This window comes from Cebidichthys violaceus, unplaced genomic scaffold (assembly GCF_023349555.1).
Source record: "Cebidichthys violaceus isolate CVI_PGR_0920_01 unplaced genomic scaffold, fCebVio1.0.p SCAF_49, whole genome shotgun sequence".
Lineage (NCBI taxonomy): Eukaryota > Metazoa > Chordata > Actinopteri > Perciformes > Stichaeidae > Cebidichthys > Cebidichthys violaceus.
In genome coordinates, this window is record NW_027176694.1 from 1,187,171 (window position 1) to 1,207,433 (window position 20,263).

Sequence of the window (20,263 nt, forward strand, 5' to 3'; positions counted from 1 at the left end):
GGCACTGCTTTCTGTATTCTGTGGTTGTTGCTCCGTTTCTCTTTTTTTGCATATAGGAGATTGGCATTCCCCTTGCATACCATTACGCAACGGCATGCGTAGGATATGGGAGTCATGTAGACTTTGTGATAACGGGGAGCGTATGATGGCCCTCCTTTTGCTGGATCTGGAAAATAACTGAAAACGATGCCATTTGATGCTGCGGTTGGTTCTGCTGAAGTGAAACTCATGAATCACCGTGAAGCGTGTTCATGTGACTCTGGCTTTTGGATGATGTCTGATATTTCCTAACTTTCAAGAAGCGATATAGCTGTTATGTTGACTGTCATGTGCGTATGGGTGTATAGCAGGGACTTCACATGGGCGTTGTCTGGTGTGGGTGTGAGCAACGGGACAAAGAGTCAGGAAGTTGGAACAGCTTGCTCACGGCTCTCAGGGTGTGTTTGTTTGGTTCCACACGTGACACACGATCTGGATTCAATTAGCAGCCTGGACCCTCCATTCAATCTGGGGTACTCATCAGGGAAACACGTCCCGTCTGCGCTTTGATGAAGCTTATGTGTGTGACTCACATGCACAGAAAGCAGCACATGCAACTAATCAAAAACTTGAATTTATTGCTTCAACATGTAAAAAAAACAAACAAACTAATAAATTAAACATTTACAAAGATTTCAATTTTGCTTTTAATTATGGAGTTCTTTGGCGCTCTCACATGTTCTCACAGCGGTGCCAGTCTATCAGATGACCACAGTGTTCAGCAGTGACCCACTGCTGACATCTGCTGTCCAGTACCAACCACTGTCTGTCACACAGACCAAACGCTACAGCAATAATCACTTTTGATAATGCTCCCAAGTGATGCATATTTCACGTCACGTAGTGGACGAGCTTTGTTTTCTGTTTGGTTATCAAGCGTCGCATTAGTTTATTTTTTATTTATTTTTTTTGCACTGTTGCCAAAGCAGTTTCCTTCTAACCCGACCTCAGATATGATGTTAGACAGGGCAGCGGTTAGCACAGGTACAGTGTGGTATTCTCGGTATGTCAGCTAATCAAATGGCTGTCAGCAGACGCAGCTACACCCTGAGACATAGCTGCGGTCGAGCGTGTCTGCTGTTGTCTCGCTACAATCTGTCTTTTGTTGCATCGGTGATGTGGAAACCAGGAAAGAAAAAAAAAAAAAAAAAAGGAAAGTATTTTTGAAAAAGTCTTGCGCAACAAAATAATTTAGCTTTCTAAAAAAAAAAAAAAAGAGGGTGATTTGAAGGGAGCGCTTTGACGTTACGTGCGTCACTTTTGATTTCTTGAATGCAGGGCGCTTTGTATGAAGTGGACACACATGAGAAGGCTGTTTAAACTCTGCCCACACATGGCACCAGGGGCAATTAGACTAAATCACATCCCAGACATTTTTCTCTCTTCTACTTCTGAAATCATACCCGATGCATACTTTGTGTGATGGCTTAAATGAGGAGCTGCAGTACGCTTGCAGCGTTGTGCCTTTCATTACGGCGGCACATCGTTTTGATCTTATGACTCATCCGGACTGTTCTCTAAAGTCCGAGAGCTTGAGCTGTGAGCCTGACCTTCTTGAGTTAGAGAGAAAAAAAAAAAAAAGAGCGAAAATTTGGGGACATAATTAATGTTCAGTCTCATGCTATCTATCAAAAGGCATGTGTTGTGAGCCGGCAGCTTCAGAGTCCTGCTGCCTCTTTTGCTGTTGACCACCGGCCATGTTTTGCTCAAAACAAAGTAAGTGACCTTAGCTGCCCTGCTCTTATCTTTTACCGCTGACTCAGCCTGCGGAAATCACTTAATATGCTATTGCACCCACAAGTGTCAGAGCGTATCGGCCTCCCTTTTCATAACCTGAGACAGAAGCACACCAAGCAAACATTTTGACAAGAGATGTTGTTGATACATTTAGAATGAAACTGGAGCAGGCGGCTGTAACGCTCCCAAAGCCGCCGCTTCTGCTGCATCGCTCCGGTTTAATCAGGATTTAGAAATAGAAAATAGGAATCGGTTGTCAATAACTGTTTTGTGACGTCGGCATCAAAATGTGTGCGGGTTTCTTGACAACGCAGCGTAAGGGGAAACCGAAGCGCAAATCCTGTCTCGTGGGCCGGTTTGTTTGGTACACAAAGTGTTTGATGTCAAATTTAATAGCAGTCCACTGCAACATAATGACTAGACACAGTGACGCAGAAGCAAGAAATCTGCTATGGCGATATAGACCCGACCCTGGAAACAAGAGGGGATCGATAGCATGTGGAATATATTGAGGGTTTGGTCAAGATGGTTCCGATGTTAGTCATTTCCCAGAGCGACACGTTTGGCCGTATTACAGGGGCTGACTAACCCAACTTCAGTTGTGTGAGTGAGATGGTGGAGTAGCTGTAGTTCAGTCTTCTGTAAGGTTTTTATTTTTTAAACCTTATGTCGAATTTTGTCTTTTGTGTTTTGACCATTGCTTAATGCTGTATTTTCTCAAGAGACACCCCACCACCTGTTTTTAGTCGAGATGGTGTTTCTCACTGGTGTGGATTGAGACGTGAGCTTCGAATGACGCGAGCGTTGAGGCTCAGTTAAAGGTCCAGGAGTGTGTGGAGGCACATGATGATGTTCACGGAGGAATTCCCTGCGATCCTCCGTAAAGCCCCGCCCCCCCCCCCCCTCTTTGCGTGGTTTCTCAGTATAGCTGCGTCTCACATGGGGGGCGTCCGTCTATAGCGTCCACGTTCCACAAGAGGAGACGATCCCACCTCTGCTCTCCAGACACTGGGTGGAATTGCTTTTAGCATTACAGAGACATGGAACCCGATTGTCAACACGGAGCCATATGCGTGGATTAGAAGCCGCTCTATTTCCAGAATGTTGTGCATTGCTGTGATCCCAAAAGCAACAGGCGATGAACGCTGGGAGCTAAACTCTCTTAAATCTGTCCGTCACTAAACTCTGTGTGTGGCTGTTTTTATAATTATTCCATCGGTCCTACTTCTCAGTTTAGATCGTTACCGTTCTATGACTGCTTCACGTTACATCACACGTTCGTATGTAGTTTTATCATCGAGAATGTAATGTCCCAATGATGCCTCTGGCGTATGCTGAGAAACTATTTTCTGGCTGAGAGATAATTTCACAGAATAAACCTGCGGTCATCATCCTCCTCAAAGAGAAACAGGGAGGGAGGGAGGGAGGCTTGTGTTTGTGGAGTTTGTCTCTAGGGGGCGAGTGTAGCCAAGTGTCCCGCCAGAGCTCTTCCATCAGTTTCTAACTGTGACACTGTGTGATCATCTGGCTTTGGTTGGTATTTATAACCCTCAGTCAGCTCCAGCCCCCCCCTCAGCCCTGTGAGCCCCTCGCCCCCCCGCCCCTCGCCCCTGCCCTGGCGTGTCGTCCCTCCTCCCCTGGCCACGGGAGAGCAGGCTGACGGATCCGAGCAGCAGGCGCAGCCTGTCAAAATTCAACACAACGGAGAAACGAGGCGGTTCAGAGCAAACCAACAGGAGCCTCTCCGGTCCTCTTCATTCCCCCTCTGTAAAGCTCTCCTTATCGTCGCCCTCGTCCTCCTCTTCCTCCCTGTACCGCCTCTTAGATGAAGATCATACCTGGTAGGTTCCACAGAGTGGGGTTGCCGTGGCGTGTCCGTGTCTGTGTCTAACTGCATTTCTGTTCGTCTGTGCCGCTGAGCGTCGGGGGAGTCGTCGTTTTTTGGCCCCCGTGCGAAGTCCTGTTGTGTTCTCGTTAGTCGGGAACACTTAAAGCACAACAGACACTTTTAACATAGAGAAACCTTCGGCACAGATTCTATTCCAAATTTAAACATGTCTACAGCGTGACGGAGTTGAATCATGAGCTTGGCTGGCTTCTGTATTTTCCTTTATTTGATGGTATGCCGATAGAGGTGGGCGAGGGCAGGGGTCGAGGAGGGAAATGTCCCCCTCCTTTCCGCTTACTCTCTTCAGGAGGTGTCTTTCCTGTCAATCATGACATCTGATGGGCGTCAACACACTGGGGTGACTCACACACAGTCTATTTTATTCATTTTATGAGAGAGGGCTATTTTAAATTTGTAGTTATTCTTACCTGTTTACCGTCACCGCGTCACTGTTTTCTTATTCATCACTTGCTGCTTCAAGATCTTCAACAGGGATTCCTTTGATGGGTGTTGTAGTCATCACAAAGTCCTTGTAGGTGAACTGTATCAATACCTGTCATTGCTCCAATGGGTTTCACCCTGTTCTCCAGAAGCTGGTGATCTGCCAAGAATGCAAAACGACGAGCCCATCCGGCGGGATGACCTGAAGTAGCTGTTGCAAGTTTGAGTGATTCAGTCACAGAGGTGCATCTGATAAGCGACACAGATTAACCATAGCTCCCTTTCTTCTTCGTGCTCAATTGATACAGAAAGAAGCTTAAACCATTAGAAATAGATATTTAGAGCACGGATTAACAGCAAGACGTGGAATCCAGAAAACGAGTGTATTTGCTCTTTCAACACTGTGCTTAGGAGAAGAAGCCACACATTTGGTCACGTGATAAGCTGCTCTGATTGTAGAGAACGCATCTGTCAGGCAAGTGTTCAAAAAAACAGCTGAACAAATCAGGAGAAGCAGACCAGACCCTCAGTAATAGCCTCAGTCTGGAGCAGCAGGAATGCCTCCTTTTTTCTTTTTTAAATGTCCCTGCCACACCCTCACCGATCCACTCCCCCCCCCCCTCCCCTCCCCTCCTCCCTCCCAGTAAAGGCCCACCTGTCACCACAGTCCGGGCTCATCGCCTGAACCCCTCTTACTTATCTCTATCTGTCCAAACAAATGCCTTCAAGCCCCCCAGGGACCCACTCTCCCCGCCCTGGTGGCTTTTGGGGCACTTAGTCCCCCTGGTTTTATTCTGGCGCTTGAGGCGACACAAGAGGAAAGGTGAGAGAGGTGATTTTGTAAAGGTTCATAAAGCAATGAGAGTAACGTGAACGTCTCGAATGCTAGAGGAGTGTTTGCTTCCTCTCTCAGTCTCTCGCCTGTTTCTTTATTATTATTATTGATTTTTTTATTTTTTTTATCTGTAGAGGTCATATTTCTGACACTGAGAGGTTCACACACATCTTCACATGGGGTATGTTCACCTCGTGCATTAGTCGCGTTCATGTGCAACCTTGAGAGCCGTCCGCCGTCGCCCGCTGTGACCGGTCGGAGGTGCCACAAGGCCTCTCCGTGCCAGTTTCGCAAAGTGGCAAAGAGATTAGCCCCCGTTTAGGCTCAGACGACGTCGGAGGCCTCGAGACCGACGGCCTGACACGTCACAGTGCATTGACTCAAACCAGTCCAGACTACGTGGAGATGAACTTGGCTCGTTTTCCCACGTTGTGCTGCAGAACGCCAGATGAGTGCTGGTGTAACAATTACTTTCTGGGTCCCTCCCAAACTTGTCTAGTCAGGTTTGGTTACGGATCAGAGGAGGTGTGGTGGGGTTTGGTGTGTGTGTGTGTGTGTGTGTGTGTGTGTGTGTATTCTTGCTGGTGGGTATCCTCTAGTTTCTTCAGATTGATGAATTGCTTCCTCTTAACACTGGTTTAGGACACAATCCCCAAACTGGCTGCCAGCCTTTTGAACTGACAGACAGCCTGACAAATGAATCCATCCATCTGCTCCCAACAGACTCCAGATACAAAATAAGCTGCTTGATCCTGCGATTTTGCATTTTTGATGATTGCAACAGTTTGATGTGTTACTCAATGACTTACCTTGAGTTTTGAGCCATGCTTGCGTTTCAGTCCGTCTGCTTCCGCCTTGCTTTTGACTGAAATATCTCAACAGCTATCGGGTCCATTGCCATGCAATTTTCTACAGACATTCATGGTCCCCAGAGGATGAGTCCTACCGACTTTGGTGCTCCCCTGACTTTTCCTTCGAGCTGTGAGGTCACAATGAGGGACTAAGTATGAGGAAAGTGGGCTGAGATCAAGTTTATGTGTCACTCAGCTTCCATCTTGGAGCGGGATGTGGGGGTAATAAAATCAAAACTATTTTTATACACTGTGCCACTTGAGGTGTTGCACACACATTTTTCCTAAAGTGATACAGTTGATGGACTAAACATCCTATCTTGGCTGTACTGTTGTTTCCATGACCCTGACATTACCGCGCTCTAACGTTTTATCGTCTGAGATACTGACGAGTTAAATGCAGCTGCCGTCCCTGGTAATCTGTGCTCTTGGGGCTTTCTGGTCTTAGCTGTCCCCTTTTCCCTGGCATCCATTCCGCACGATGACGAACTCTGTCCTCTAGTTAGCAACTCAGCTCGAGCTATCGCACGCCACAGCGGTGAGAGCCGCTACCAGTCGATTGCGCCGCGCTGTGCTTTGCGCTCAGAGGTGAGAACACGGATCTGAACGTTCCCCACCGACCATGTTGGAATGAGGTCAGCTGAAAGGTCTCGAGGAAGGGGGGGGGGGGGGGGGGGGCTGAGTTGGACTGTAAATACTTCGTGTCACACACAAGGTGCATCACTCGGCATTCTCTCGCTGAACTTTGACCTTTCTTCTGTGTTTGTTTTCCCTTCCTCGGGCGACTCCAGGGGGATGCACCGAGGGGAGATTTTCGCAATCCATCTCTCTCAGCTGAGAGTTGAGAATGTGTCAAGTTATTATACAATGCTGGTAAAAGGTAGCATCCTGTTAGACACGCTAAGGCCACATATGCCATTTGATCACACACACACACACACACACACACACACACACACACACACACACACACTGCCAAAGAAGTGCTTGAAGAGATGAATGTAAGGCACGCACACAGCGCTGTAAGGGCTGTGGTGGTTGAGCTCTGGCTCTGGCTTTGGCCTGGTTTATGGAAAAGTCAGCATTTTTCCTGGAAACAACCACGACGCCTACTCTGAAGCAACCCGGCTACTTTACTGTAGACCAGAGAGTGTGTGTGTGTGTGTGTGTGTGTGTGTGTGTGTGTGTGTGTGTGTGTGTGTTGTTTTTTTTTTCCAGCCCTCATGAGTGTACATAAAACAGCCTGGACGGCCTCTACCACCGTGACTGGCGCTGATCGACCAGTGGGCATGAGTCATAAGATAAACAGTGAACTTGTGCCTCACAGGAACCCCAAAGGGGCTGTGGATACATTCCGTATGTCCTCTGGGAATAGCAAACAAACCCAGATGAGACAGAAAGACACATGGAGCCACATGCATTCATTGTTCATGAGCGGCACTGGGACCGTGGATACACATCCGGTCCTGTGCTGGGAGTTTATTCAGACCTCTTGTGACCTCCATCAGGGATTTTTTTTCAGTATTTCCTTGGGGGCAGAAAGTGCAGTGACATCAACAGTTTACTTAACGATGTCACTTTATAACTAAGGTCTTTGTGTGCAGTTATAGTGATTAATGAAGGACAGGAAATTGTCAAATAAACAAAGTGTGATTGCAGGTACATGCAGAGTCATTTTTCAGACTGTGCCTGAATTCAGTGACCCTTTCTCTAGCTGACCAGTCTGTCTGTTCTGTTCAGTTCTGTTCAGTTAGTGCCGTCACAAAAGCTAAATTCTGACCTCGGTACGCTTCAAAATCTTAACGCGCTTCTCTGGATTTAAAGTAACAGTTTTAACATTTTGGAAAATTTGCCGATTCCTCTTGTTGAGAGCTGGTTTGATCAGTTTGAAGCTACAACCAGTTAGCTTGTTAGCATGAAGACTGGAAATTACGGTGAAGCAGCCAGCTCGGCTCTGTCCAAAGGAAATACAGATCTTGGCCGGACACGGTGTTCTTCTTGAGCGTCGTCCCCGTGAGGTTGCAATCAGCCGAGGCTCTGCAGACAGAGTAATTGTGCTCGGCCGAGAGATAATCCTGCCAAGCTAGCCGTTTCCCTCGGCCTCCGTGCTAAGCTAAGCTAACCCGGCTGCTGGCAGTTCATCTTTATACTGAACGATAAGCTTGAAGCTTAAAGGACGAGATGAACTGATACGATGATATGAAAAGATGTATTTATGATTTATAGCCATCCCTTTAATATATATGGTTGTATTAGAATATTACGGCCAATATTGCATTACTAATCTCTTCTGTTTGCCATATATTCGGCTCATATCTCAGATTTCAATTTCCAAATTGCAGCTCTGTCCATTCTGAGGTTGCAGGGCTATGATGCCTCTTCAGTTAAATTCCAGACGCTATTTACACGACCTTGAAAGTCTTGAATCCAGTTATATCTTACTGAAAACGTGTTATCGACAACGGATTCTTCAGGTCAACAGGATGATGTTTGCTGTGAAAAGACTACAAGGAGGTCTTCCTGACATGTCTGCCTCTGCGAGTGACTGTGGTCAACATGTGAGGAGATCAGAGAGCATCCCGTGTGGTCCTAGGTCAGAGGTCAGCGTCCTGTAAGATCACAGCACATTCAGGTCACTTTTCCCTTTCGCATGCGACCTAGGGAGAGCTCAGCTGTGCCCTGTCGTAAACTGTCACACGCTAAAGTTGACTTTAGCGTGTGACACAGTCAGGCTTTGTCGTTTGTCTTTTTTTTATTGTATTCAAACGTATCAGTCCTCAGGAAAGTTCTGCAGCTGTGAGCGTGCTTTTTTTTAGGATTGATTCTAGAAAGCCCGGAGGAGATAAACTATTAATAATAATATTACTAAAGAATTGTCACTGTTGCTCCAGGGCTGCATCAAACCTGCCAAGTCACATATGACAACACACCCTTAAGATTCTAAATAACTCCCCTTTTTACTGCCACCATATGCAAAAAAATGCACCAGCTGGCACACTGCGTCTGGAACACTGATCTTGCGTCGGGGCCTCTGATGGCCTCATCATGGGATCATGTGCGTGGGGCCTATCTGCATGAGATGGGCTCATATGGAGAGAGCAGATATTTGTACAGTAAGATGTGTTGTGCAGGTGAGTGGAGAGGCCTGACGAGCATTATTGACTGGAGAGGGAGGGAGGGAGGGAGGGAGGGAGGGAGGGAGTCTGTTTGTGGTGTTGTCAGTGAGCTGAAGCTCCATGGTCGTTACTGCCAGAGCCGAGCACAGAGACACTGTTTTAGGTGAATACTACTTTATTGTATTCTAGTTTTTCAGTTATATTTGTCTTATAAAGTGTGTAGTTGTTCCCATTCTTACTTTTTGTAATACTACTACTACTACAAATTATTATATTAATTAGAATTATTATCATAATTATTGATATCATTTTTATTTTTGTTGTAATTTATATTTTAATAGTATTATTATTATCATTATTATTACATTTAAGTATAATTACAATAGTAGCTATAGTTATTATAATTACAGTGAGAATAAAGTGGCATTTCCTGTATTTAAATTTCATAGAGCACGCTGAATTGTGAAAAGAGTTCAGTAAGCAAATATCTGAAATAAAAAAGCAGTAATTATATGCGATTAATCTATAAATACTATCTCCACATTAGCGAATTAATTCATTACCTGGGTGAAATTTACACACGTGCACATGATACGAAAACATTCTTAAAAAGTACCATAAATATATAATATCGTGATTTCCTTTGTAGCATTCATTCATGTTAACATTACAGGAGAGACTATACCGTCTGTATATCTGTATATAACTAGATATATCTTTTACGAATTCATTATATTTTTTTACTGAATTTAAAAGGTTTTATTCAGTTTTTCATATCAGGGTACATTTACATGTGCGCAATAATGCCATTACATATAAACATATCAAAAAAATTATATACATAAAGTGATTTCTGTTCTCTATTCCTTTCTTTCTGATGGTAAATTATGGTTTTAGTCCTCTGGGGAAAAATAGAAGATTCTTCTGTACAAATATTTCTATTTTACACTAGTCGTATTGTTTTACGAAATAGAAATGAATGAGAGAGAGAGAGAGAGAGACTTTTGTTGCGTTACCTTGGATGTCAACATGTAGTACTTGTTGCTCTACTTGCTCAGCAGTCCTGAGGGGGGCGCTCTCTCACAATACACTACAAGTTATAAAAATGGGTTGAATCACTTTTCTGAACATGCACAGCTGTATTAAAAATGTTCAGATTCAACATGGAGGAATGTTTAGTTTCCTTAGAAGCCGTGTCTTCAGATGAAAATCAAAGCCACAGAACTCCTCTCTCTGGAGTGTTTTGCAATAAAACACGAGGCGCTGACAGATTTGCCTCTTGGCTGCTGCCGTAAATCCCACAGTGACTCGAAGCTGGATGTGACGCAACGCATATGTTACGACCGTCAACAAGCACTCGGGCACACCTGTGTTATGATGGGGGGGGGGCGACACAACTGTGGGAGCTGTCTCTCTAAATCCACGCTGTGAGGTGTGGCAACATGTCTAAAGACAATAAAAAGAAGTGGAAGTACGATGCCAAAGGAATTCAGTCATTGTATTGGCTCATGTCTCGTCATAAATGAGTAACTAAGATATGAAGCGGTCGTTATCTTTATTAACTAGATAAAAAAGCAGCATGCCCACCAGGATAGCGTCAGCTAAAAGACATTTCTATACATGAGAACAACCAACAGTCTAATTATGACTAATCGTGTCAACACAACCGCCATCTTTCTTACCATCAATTATATTATACTACTATAGAGAGTGTGTGAGTAATTAATTACTTCATCAGAAAATCCTTCTTTAAGCAAATTGTCGTTTTGCTGTTGTGTAACATGATTATGAAAAACCAAAAGTTTCTTATTCTGAAGAAGGTTTTTGCATCAAAGGGGGTTCTTTAAGTTGATATAGTATTTAGTAATTAATCTTCCTACTTTTCTATACATGTTTACTAAATATTAAACCTGCTGTATTTTGATCTCAGATATCCATAATATTATTGGGAGAAAACTATTTGTTTTCCTTCTATTCATTATCTTTTTAAATAGTTGTCGCTCTTCTTATTTGCAGATCTTTTCTTCCCCCTCCTAGTTCACAGCTTCTGTCGTTTGGGCACGGTTGTGCTCCGGCGCCATCTAGTGGTGAGGACGATGTCTCGCCTTCCTCCGGTTGGGAGAGAGTGGGCGTTTTGGGTGGAAGGTGGTGTTTTCCTTTCCGCGTCAAATCGAGAGACTCCTGCGTCTAAGAATAGCAGCTATGAGTAAGAGTCAGTCACAGCTCCCGCTGCACATGCGTCTGTATGTTTGTAGCTGTTGTCATAGAAACATGCTCAAGTTCCCCTTTTTTTTCCCCCCACATCTGCAACGGTACGATGGCATCTGGAAATACTGCATGTCATCATGATGGATTCATCAAACACAAGGGAAAAAGGGGAACCTACAATATTCAGCTTTCAGTTTATTAAAAGCTCGGGTATTCCTTAGAGCTTCTTACAACAAATACAAAATGTAATTGAGTAGTTTTTGATGTACTTTTAGTAATTCCTCTCTCTTATTAACACGAGTGTTTAAGTTGTAATTTTAGTAAAAATCCAATCTAACATTTCCATAGAAAAAAACTAAACATTTTGCTGCTACTTCATCACAGATTAATGGATTCGCTGTGGAAAAACATTTAATTGATTAATGGAGTAGTCAATGAAATCGGCAGCTATTTTGTGAATTGCTTAATTGTCATTTTCCAAGCAAAAGTGCCACATGTTACCTTGTTCCAGGTTCTATCAGGAGGTGCTTTGATGATTAGCTTTAGGTTCAGGGTGTCCACTTTGTTTGGAAGAGGAGAAGAAGAGCGGCGATGGGCTAAGGCTGAACAGCAGTCTGCAAACAGGATAGGACAAAGACGACGTGTATATTTAGTGTTTTTATTGAGGTCAAATATTTCCCCTATGGAGTGAAGTAAACAGGGCAAGGAAAGTTGGTGGTCATAACAATGTCCAAACCCACAGTCCTGGATATTTCAAATGTAATTATCATCTCTGGAAATGCTGCTCTGACTCATAACACCACCAATACTGCTGTAAATATTTTCTCACTTACATTCAGGCACTTTATTTTGTAAATTTATATGAAATAAATATCACAAATTGTTCTTTAACTCAAAGAAAAAAGAAACAATGCAATTTTTAATTACATTTGACTTATTTCGCCAAATTAATAATCCATTGCTTTTTTCCATGTCTTATTTGACATCTACATCTCGCCTGCAGAGGGAGACACCTGCGTTCCACTGGATCTGCAGCCACCTCGGCTATTCGCCCCCATCAGCCTGTTGCAATTGATTTCACCAACTTTAAACTTTAGCAAAATGTCACAATCCCAGATGTTGCTCTTTCCGCAGAGGCTTCCAAAGGTCAGCGCTGAGCTATTTTAAAAGTCAGCTGTCGGAGGCGGATCCAGAGGCCCACGTTAAGTCCGAGTTAAACCGGGTTTGCGGCTTCATCGTCGGATCTAATTCTAACAACATAATCTAGAGTCTGCTGACGGGCTGGAGATCCTCGTGGATAACAACGGGACAATGGCTCATTAGTTCTGCTCGACTGCCGCCTGTGACGGTGTATTTCCAGGGAGTCTGTGTTTTGTTTTTAGATTTTTTGGGGTTTTCAATAGAATAAATTCATTCATGCAACATTAAAAAAGGGCCTTTAGAATGTTTTAAATTCAGTGCGCCACATGCCAGAGTGTTTTGAGTCACGCAGTGAGCATCACGGTCTGGATAATTCTGCTTTTGATCTTTTAAGAATCCTCACTTTCAAAAAGGATCTCTTTTTGCTTATCAAAGCGTAGCAGAAATATGATCCGGCGTGCGCTGTGTTTCAGGTGGCAGCTATCTGCCCTTCCTCCTCCTCCTTCTCCTCCTTCTCCTCCACCTCCTCCTACAAAACATCAGAGGTGATAATCCAGGGTGTGTTTAGGCTGCTCCTAGTTTTATTAACATTCCTTACCCTGCGGGGTGTGGTGGCCAAATATCGCAGTAAATACACTTTCACCTGAATTGACCATGAGAGATTGAGACATTAAAAGGAGGGCTAGAAGAAGAAAAGAAGAGAGGTAGAGCAAATCCTTTCTGCGGCTTTCTCCGTCCTCTACGATGGAAGGTGTTGTCCGTCCTCCCTCTGTGTAAACTCTGAAAGTTGCTCTGCGGTTCAACGCTTTCAAAAGCCATAATGACATATTGTTCGAGCTCTTTTGTCCTGTAATGTGTTGGCTTGGTTTGGGAGTCCCCAGTGCTTAAATACAGGTTGTTCAAGGCTGCAAGCTCGGCCCTGTGTTTGTCAGTATTAGAGGCACACTGTGCTTACTTTACAAACACCATCGTGTGTTTTGTGTAATCTACTGTACTTTACTGTAATAGCGATAAACAAGTCATATCACGCATGAGTGATTAGATATGTAATTGCCACAGATGCATGTGAGATCCCCTTCATACAGGAACACAAAACAAAAGTGAAAATGGTTTATGGGGACTGTGGTTTTCAGGACCACAAGCACCGGTTTGGGATAGAACCAAATTCATATTTGTTTATGGTAATTATACCAAACCTTCTTCACAACGATACAGTATCTTCTTTGTTTCGCCTGCAGCCACGCCAGCAGCTCTGATAGGCGGCATTCACGCACCGTGGCGGTGCTTTGAGCTAAATGCTAACGTCTGCAAGCTAGCGTGCTCGCAAAGACGACGCTAACGTGCTGCAATGCAGGGTATCCCACGCTTAGCATCTCAGTTTAGCATATGCTAGTCAACGCAAATTAGAGCTCAGGCTGATGGGAGTTAGTTAGTTTTTAGCGGGTTTTAAACCTGAGGGCGACTGAAGATCACCAAAGTGGTTTACCGACTGAGCAACCAACGGACATTTCCATCTCTAGCCTCTAGCATAGCTACAAACGGATAGAGAAAGTCTGGGAAAATAAGCAATGCTAGAAGTCCCAATTCACCCAAACCTCCTCTAAAAATACCCTGCAAGCATGTAAATAGATAGGAAGCAGGAAACCCGAGTTCCCTGTCACTTCCATCATTGGAAACAAAAATGATCAAACCTCAAACTTGTCATTGAGAAAGAAAAATACTTTCTCCTCTTACTTTCACCAAGCTCTCTCTCTGCGCTCCGTGTATAAAAAGCCCAAACTGTTCCATCTGGTTTTAATGAAGCCAGATGAGGCGGCAGTGTAATAAGCATGTTGAGACCTTAATGATATGCCTCCTTTTTTTTGGTGGAAAGACCTCATGACTAAGATGTTCCACACTTTCTTTCGTTCCCGGGTCTCCCGCTAGTGTTGCCCGTGAGGCTCAGGGAGCTCTAGTAGGTGTCGGTGTGCGCTTCACTTTAATTCCGTTCTATTCTACACTGTGTATCGTGAATGAGGAACCTTCTAGACCTTTTCGCTGTTCTCATTCCTTAAAGTGTTACGTGCTCCAACTATTTGATTCAGATTCCGGCATGTATTAGTGTCAGGCTGCGAGGATAAATGAAAGTTCAACAATAAATTCTGTGTTCGCCGTGATTCCTTTCCTTTAATTGCCTTGCCACACACGCCACTCCTTCATTCCTTAGCTTGCCTAGACACTGTATGGACCTACAAAGGTGTGTCTCCGAAAACTTGCTAACGTGGCTCGAAATGAGTCATCGACGCTCTCACACACGCCCACACGGACACACTTACCCTGACACACGGAGCACCTTCGTGTTCCTACAGGTCGCGCTCAGCGCTCTGGGAGAAGAAGTGGTTTTAGGATGCCTGATTAAATCATGTCAGTCGGAGAGGGGGGGGGGGGGGGGGGGGGGTATAGTATTATTAGTGCTAGAGGGGCGGGACACACCCTGCCCTCAAGCTCACCTGTCAGCACTAGACGTATAGGAGACCGCTATGGAGGAACTCTGTGTAACTGAGCCCCAAACTCCTCGGATACACTCTGAATACATGCAGGACCTGTGTGCTGGAGAGACACTTATTCAAAATATGAGAAATAACACAATCTCCCTTTCACAAAAGAACAGTCACAAGTAATATATATGCACCGTGCTTCTATAGCCTCTCTTAGTCTGGCATGACCAGTAGCTTACGGTGGCTAAAGTTGATTATTATCTATATTTACGCAGACGTTGCTCTGTGTGATCTGGCATTACTGATCTCTGGCCTCTTCTCTACTTCTGCTCCATTTTAACAATTTGAAAATGTGATGACAGTACTTGTGGTTTAGAATGGTTATTGACAAAAACCCAGAATAATAATCTTAAACAGCATTCAAGCAATGCCTGTGTTTTTTTTGTGGTTTTTTTTGCCTTTGCTGTTCGAATCACTGCCTGACTGCACCTCCTCCTCTGGATAGCAGGAAGTGATGCATCTAATGTTCCCCAATTTGTTAGGATTAGCCGCCACAAAGCAGGAAATGTGTAGTTAGACCGTGAAACGACGGTGGCGGCGACTGAGCGGCCGAAGAACGGAGCTCCCGGCTGCGGTTACAAAAAAAAACTTTATCTTTACAGAGCTGGAGATGTGCTCCAGTGAAGGAGTGAGAAATGCTTTAGCGACAATAACAACTCAAACGCAGAACAGTCTGTCTTCACACACATTCACAAGCGTGCTCAAACACTGAGCTATAAGCTGCTGTGTTTCTCTGTAAATCAGTGATGTTCAGGGTGTGGTCATCCATCGCTGTCTGCAATCCAAATCAGCCCTTCCCAAACCTACACCCCCCCCCCCCCCCCCCCATGTCTTCTCTTTTTTTCTTTTCTTCTCTCGTCACAGTGAGTAACTCCTAATGTGAGATGTCTGAGGAATGCTGTGACTAAGTAATGATTAACCATGAGGTTGTGTGTTGGTCTGTACGTGAGTGTTTGACTGAAAATATTTTTTTGTACTTGTTGTACATCCATGTTACTTCTGGCACTAGATTGTATATCATTTATTAATATTCTATTCAGTGTAATCAATGCAAACCTTTTTTTATTGCATCTTGAGATTCAGCTTGTGTGTGTGTGTGTGTGTGTGTGTGTGTGTGTGTGTGTGTGTGTGTGTGTGTGTGTGTGTGTGTGTGTGTGTGTGTGTGTGTGTGTGTGTTCTCTTGCGCAAACGAAGCGATCGTCCATGCAGCTAGGTTACCACACCTCGTCCTCGGCGAGGCGCGGGGCGCGCTTGCGAGAGGAAGGGGTGTGTTTAGAGCCCCGCCCACCGTGTTCTCCGCACACTAGCGCCCGCTAAATACACACTCGCTCATCCCACTCAAGGACAGGCCAAGACTTCATAGCCCACAGGCACCATTTGCTGTGAAAGGGATAGAGTGAGCGGGAGCAAAGAGAGAGAGAGAGAGAGAGAGAGAGAGAGAGAGAGAGAGAGAGAGAGAGAGAGAGAGAGAGAGAGAGAGAGAAAAAAAAAAGAAAAGAAAGAGGGGCAGAGTCGAACCCGCTGAGGGAGTGAGGAGTTTGAGAGGCAAGGAGAGGGAGAGCAATCATAGGTCTGTGAAGTGCTGAGTGGATTGTGGCCACAGGACTGCATGCTCCAGAGGGACAGATAGACGCGAGAAAAGCAGAAGTTTTGCTCTCAAAGGGGGCGAAAGGATATTTTATCATTAGGAATATTATCCTGCGTGCTGACAAACGCTGAAGATGAACTCTCAGCAGCAGAGGTACAGGAATTTCTCCACTGACAGCACGGGCAGAGAGAGGATGCCCTCAGACGAGGGCTATAACCGGGGGATGCTGAAGGCTACGGACGGCAGGAAAGGTACCAGTATGGCGGCAAGTCGATGGAAAACGGCTCCACTGCAAGTTTCGATCTTGATGTGTTTGTGTGCGAGACGCCGCTGGGCAAGAGTGTTTTTTTTCCCCCCCATGAAGAGGTGAGAGGAGCGTTGGACAGGCTTTTGTCTGTAAGCGCTTTAAGAGGTTCATGTGATGCGCCTCAATGCGTGGTTCTGTACATCGGTCAGGTTCTAAAGGTGGCGGGGCGTCCGGTGTTGTCACAGGCAAGTTTGACCGTCAAAGCGATCTAACATAGAAAAGTGGCCAGACATGCAGTTCTTCTGATCAGGCTGCAGTGTCCAGTGTTTCTCCATCTCTGGGACTTAAAGGAGGATACTCCCCCTTTTTCTAATGCATCAGCAGCTTCCTCACTTCGTATTGGTCAGCAAAAGCCCATTCACAACTGTTTTGCTGTGTGGCATGCGTGTGTTTTGGGGGTTTGAATGAGTCACTGCAGCTGCGGTCTATTTGCCTTAACTTGAGCTGGAGACAGGATGAATGGTGTGTTACATTTTCTTCCTTTTTTTTTCCCCCAGTTTGTTCCTCTTTTTCTTTTCTTTTTTTTTTTTCCCTAAAAAAAAATAAATGGACGCCCTGTATTACCATACATGAGTTCTCCTAATCAAGACACTTTGATTCTGCCATTGTGGTTCCCTGTGCAGCGGTGGACAAAGTATTTGAATATTTAAGTGAAAGTAGGAATTAAGCAAGAATTAAAAACACTAAAGCACTCATCACACAGGGACACTTAACTTGTGTTCTGTTGCGATTAACTGCAGTATTATTACTAATGCAATAATGTGCAAGTGTTGGGTTAAGGTGGTGGCTAATTCCATATTGTGCAATCTCAATCTGCAAAGCAAACAAAGTAAATGTACTTTCCACCGCTGCAGTTTTGACCTTTTTTTCCCACTGTTGTGGGCTGTGAGCTCCACACCTCAGCCGAAACCCGCTTGTGTCTGGTGACATTTGATCCTTGAAGTTCACTCGGCCCCTATCCACTCGCATACCCTGCACTTATGAAGAGCGACGAGTCCACAGAGAGCAGTTAAAGCGGGATTAGGTAACGCGATGTGAACAGAATGCAGCGACCCGACGGGGTCAAGGTGCGACTCCTCTGGGGAAAACCGCCGTCCGTGTGAGCGTGTCACCAATCGTCACTCCTCCACCCTGGCAGGAAGTACGTCGTTAGAAGCTCAGCCCCCCCCCCCCGGCCCCCCCCCCTCCTCCTCCCACTCACATTGGTTTCAATGATAAATGAGGTTGTAAAAGGTCTGCGGTGTCTATACAAGGTTTCCTTGGAAACGTAGTTCCATAACACACTTGCGGAAGTCATGCTGACACCCTCCTGAGAAAACAAGTGCAGCCTATGGGCTCCTTTATTGTTGTTTTAAAGGTTGAATCACAGCCCTGTGCTTCTCTCTGCTGGGTGTGTCGCCGGACGAGTTGATCAGATAACTCCCTTTAAACTGATAAGACGAGACTTTTATGTCGGTGTCCATAGTTCATTCTGCCTTGTGTGAGTCAAGTGGCTCCCTCAGTTTTCAAAGCGCCACTTGTCAATGCTGCGTAATGAAATCTGTTCATTAAAGATCAAGTGAAAAACGAACCCGATCCACTGTGTCCATAATAAACGCTGCAGCGCCGCCACACCTTGTGGGTTTTCGCCTGAACTCCAATAGGAATTGGGTGTATGCGGGTTTGTTGTCTCAGCGGGCGCGCTCCTCGCCAAGATCTTGTTGTTGCTTGTCGGGAAAATTGCGCTCTCTAATAGATGTGCCGTGTCTTGTTGTAATCGGCGCATTAACGCATCCCGTCCCTCGCGATGGAATCCTTTTTATGAATGTTTGTGTCCAAGAGCACAGCTGGCAGCGGTGTCATAGGGACAGATACAACGTTTCCTAGACAACGGGGGGTGGGGGGGCTCAATGACTGTGATCTGATACGGTCTGACTCAGGTGCAGGCGTGCACAGTCAAGAGGCTTTTTTTTTTTTTTTTTAACCTGGTGATGAATCTGTTTGTCTTACAGATATCAAACAAGTCTGGTATTTTGGGGATTTCCTCTTTCCTTTGCTGCTTTTATGCCAAATAAATGGAGCTTCCAACCGCTATACGTCCATCGTCACGAAGCCACAGCGCACGTTTTTTCACTAAAGTCATGTCGATTTTGTTTGTGTCTGATGATTGACTGCGTCTGCGTCTCTGTTTTTTGCAGATGAACGAGATCGAGTACAGAAAAAGACCTTCACGAAATGGGTGAACAAGCACTTGATAAAGGTGAGGATCCGTCCTTGGCTTTCACTGTTTCTTATTCCTTACCCTAAAGGTGCATTCAAGCTCTCACACGCCTACAGTGTCATGTCCCATTTATTTTTTTTTTCACATTCCCGAGGTACAAAAAAAAAAAAAAAAAAAAAGTGGCCACACATTCACACTTTCTCTGAACCTCATGATCATGTGAGAGACTGCTTTCTTACAGAACAACATGTCGCAACTCAGATGTTGAGAAGTTCTGATCTCTACCTTCAGAATTAAATCTATGTACTTTATTACAGGTGCGACTAGTTTGTGATTCTTGTATTTTTATTTTGGCAAGAATTTCCATGCATTGTTGATATTTTCCGCTGCAGAATGATGGGCGATCAAAACAAAATCAATGTCTTTATAATGAATGAATTGTAATATAATTGATCTAAGATGTAATCCATCCCTTACCTGTGCATTGGAGCTGACCCCTGTGGAAGTGATTACCACCATGACCCCCCCCCCCTCACACAAACACACATTACCTTGGCAGTTGCTCTCTCACACTTAGTCTTTAACATTGTACCGTGATGGGGGAGGCTAACCGGCGGTCCAGTCCGTCGTCAGCTTGGAGACTGTTGAAACCATCCGTCAGCACGCGTCCGCTCTCGCCTACCTCTGTGCTCAAACTGCGACCTGAAAGCCTGCCGATGCATCACGCTTTTGGCTCAGGACGGTGCCAAACTCCTCACTCTGGAGTTCCTCATTACAAGTGAAAAATGAGCCCCCGTAACACAATACCCCCTCCCACAGAGCAGTGAAATTACCCCGGCTTGTGCCACTTTTGTTCCAGAAACTCCCATTGGCAGCAATGCATTAACAGCCATCGCAACATCAAGCGCTTCCACATTATTTGAACATTCACTCCACAGACACAGGGCCATTCATTCGTCTTTTTTATGGAACAAGAGTGGGGAGAAAAAGGAAAAGCACAAAGAGTGTTTTCCTTTCCATGAATGTGCGGTGCAATATATTTGCTAACCCACGATGAGAACGTACTGTAGATCCTCTTGTTCCTCTTTAGTGATCGCTGTTGAATGTTGGAGGGTGAGTCACAGACATCTGGACTCATTTAACGTCCTTCTGAAAAGGCAAATTCTGGTCTCGGTCCAGAGCCCCGCGGTGGTTATTAAGGCCAACGGTAGCGCATGTGCTGCACAGACTCCCGGGTCTGGGTGTCTACCCGCGTTCATGCCCGGCCTAAACTGACGTTAACGCGTGGGAAGTTGCACAGATTGCAGGTATTCACATCGATATTGCACGTCAATATTTGGTATGAAAAATGTAACTTTTAACTTGGGGATCATCAC

At 45.0% G+C, this 20,263-nt stretch overlaps 1 protein-coding gene across 4 annotated transcripts in view; it reads left to right on the plus strand.

Annotated features, from left to right (window-relative positions):
- The window catches only part of LOC137887227 (plectin-like), a 114,666-nt gene that overhangs the window by 60,918 nt on the left and 33,485 nt on the right, over window positions 1–20,263 (plus strand). For all 4 annotated transcript variants that reach the window (XM_068730063.1, XM_068730060.1, XM_068730061.1 and 1 more), the window contains one exon: window positions 18,865–18,926. In XM_068730063.1, coding sequence (XP_068586164.1) covers window positions 18,865–18,926 — 62 coding nt within the window. The remainder of the gene's footprint in view (window positions 1–18,864; window positions 18,927–20,263) is intronic.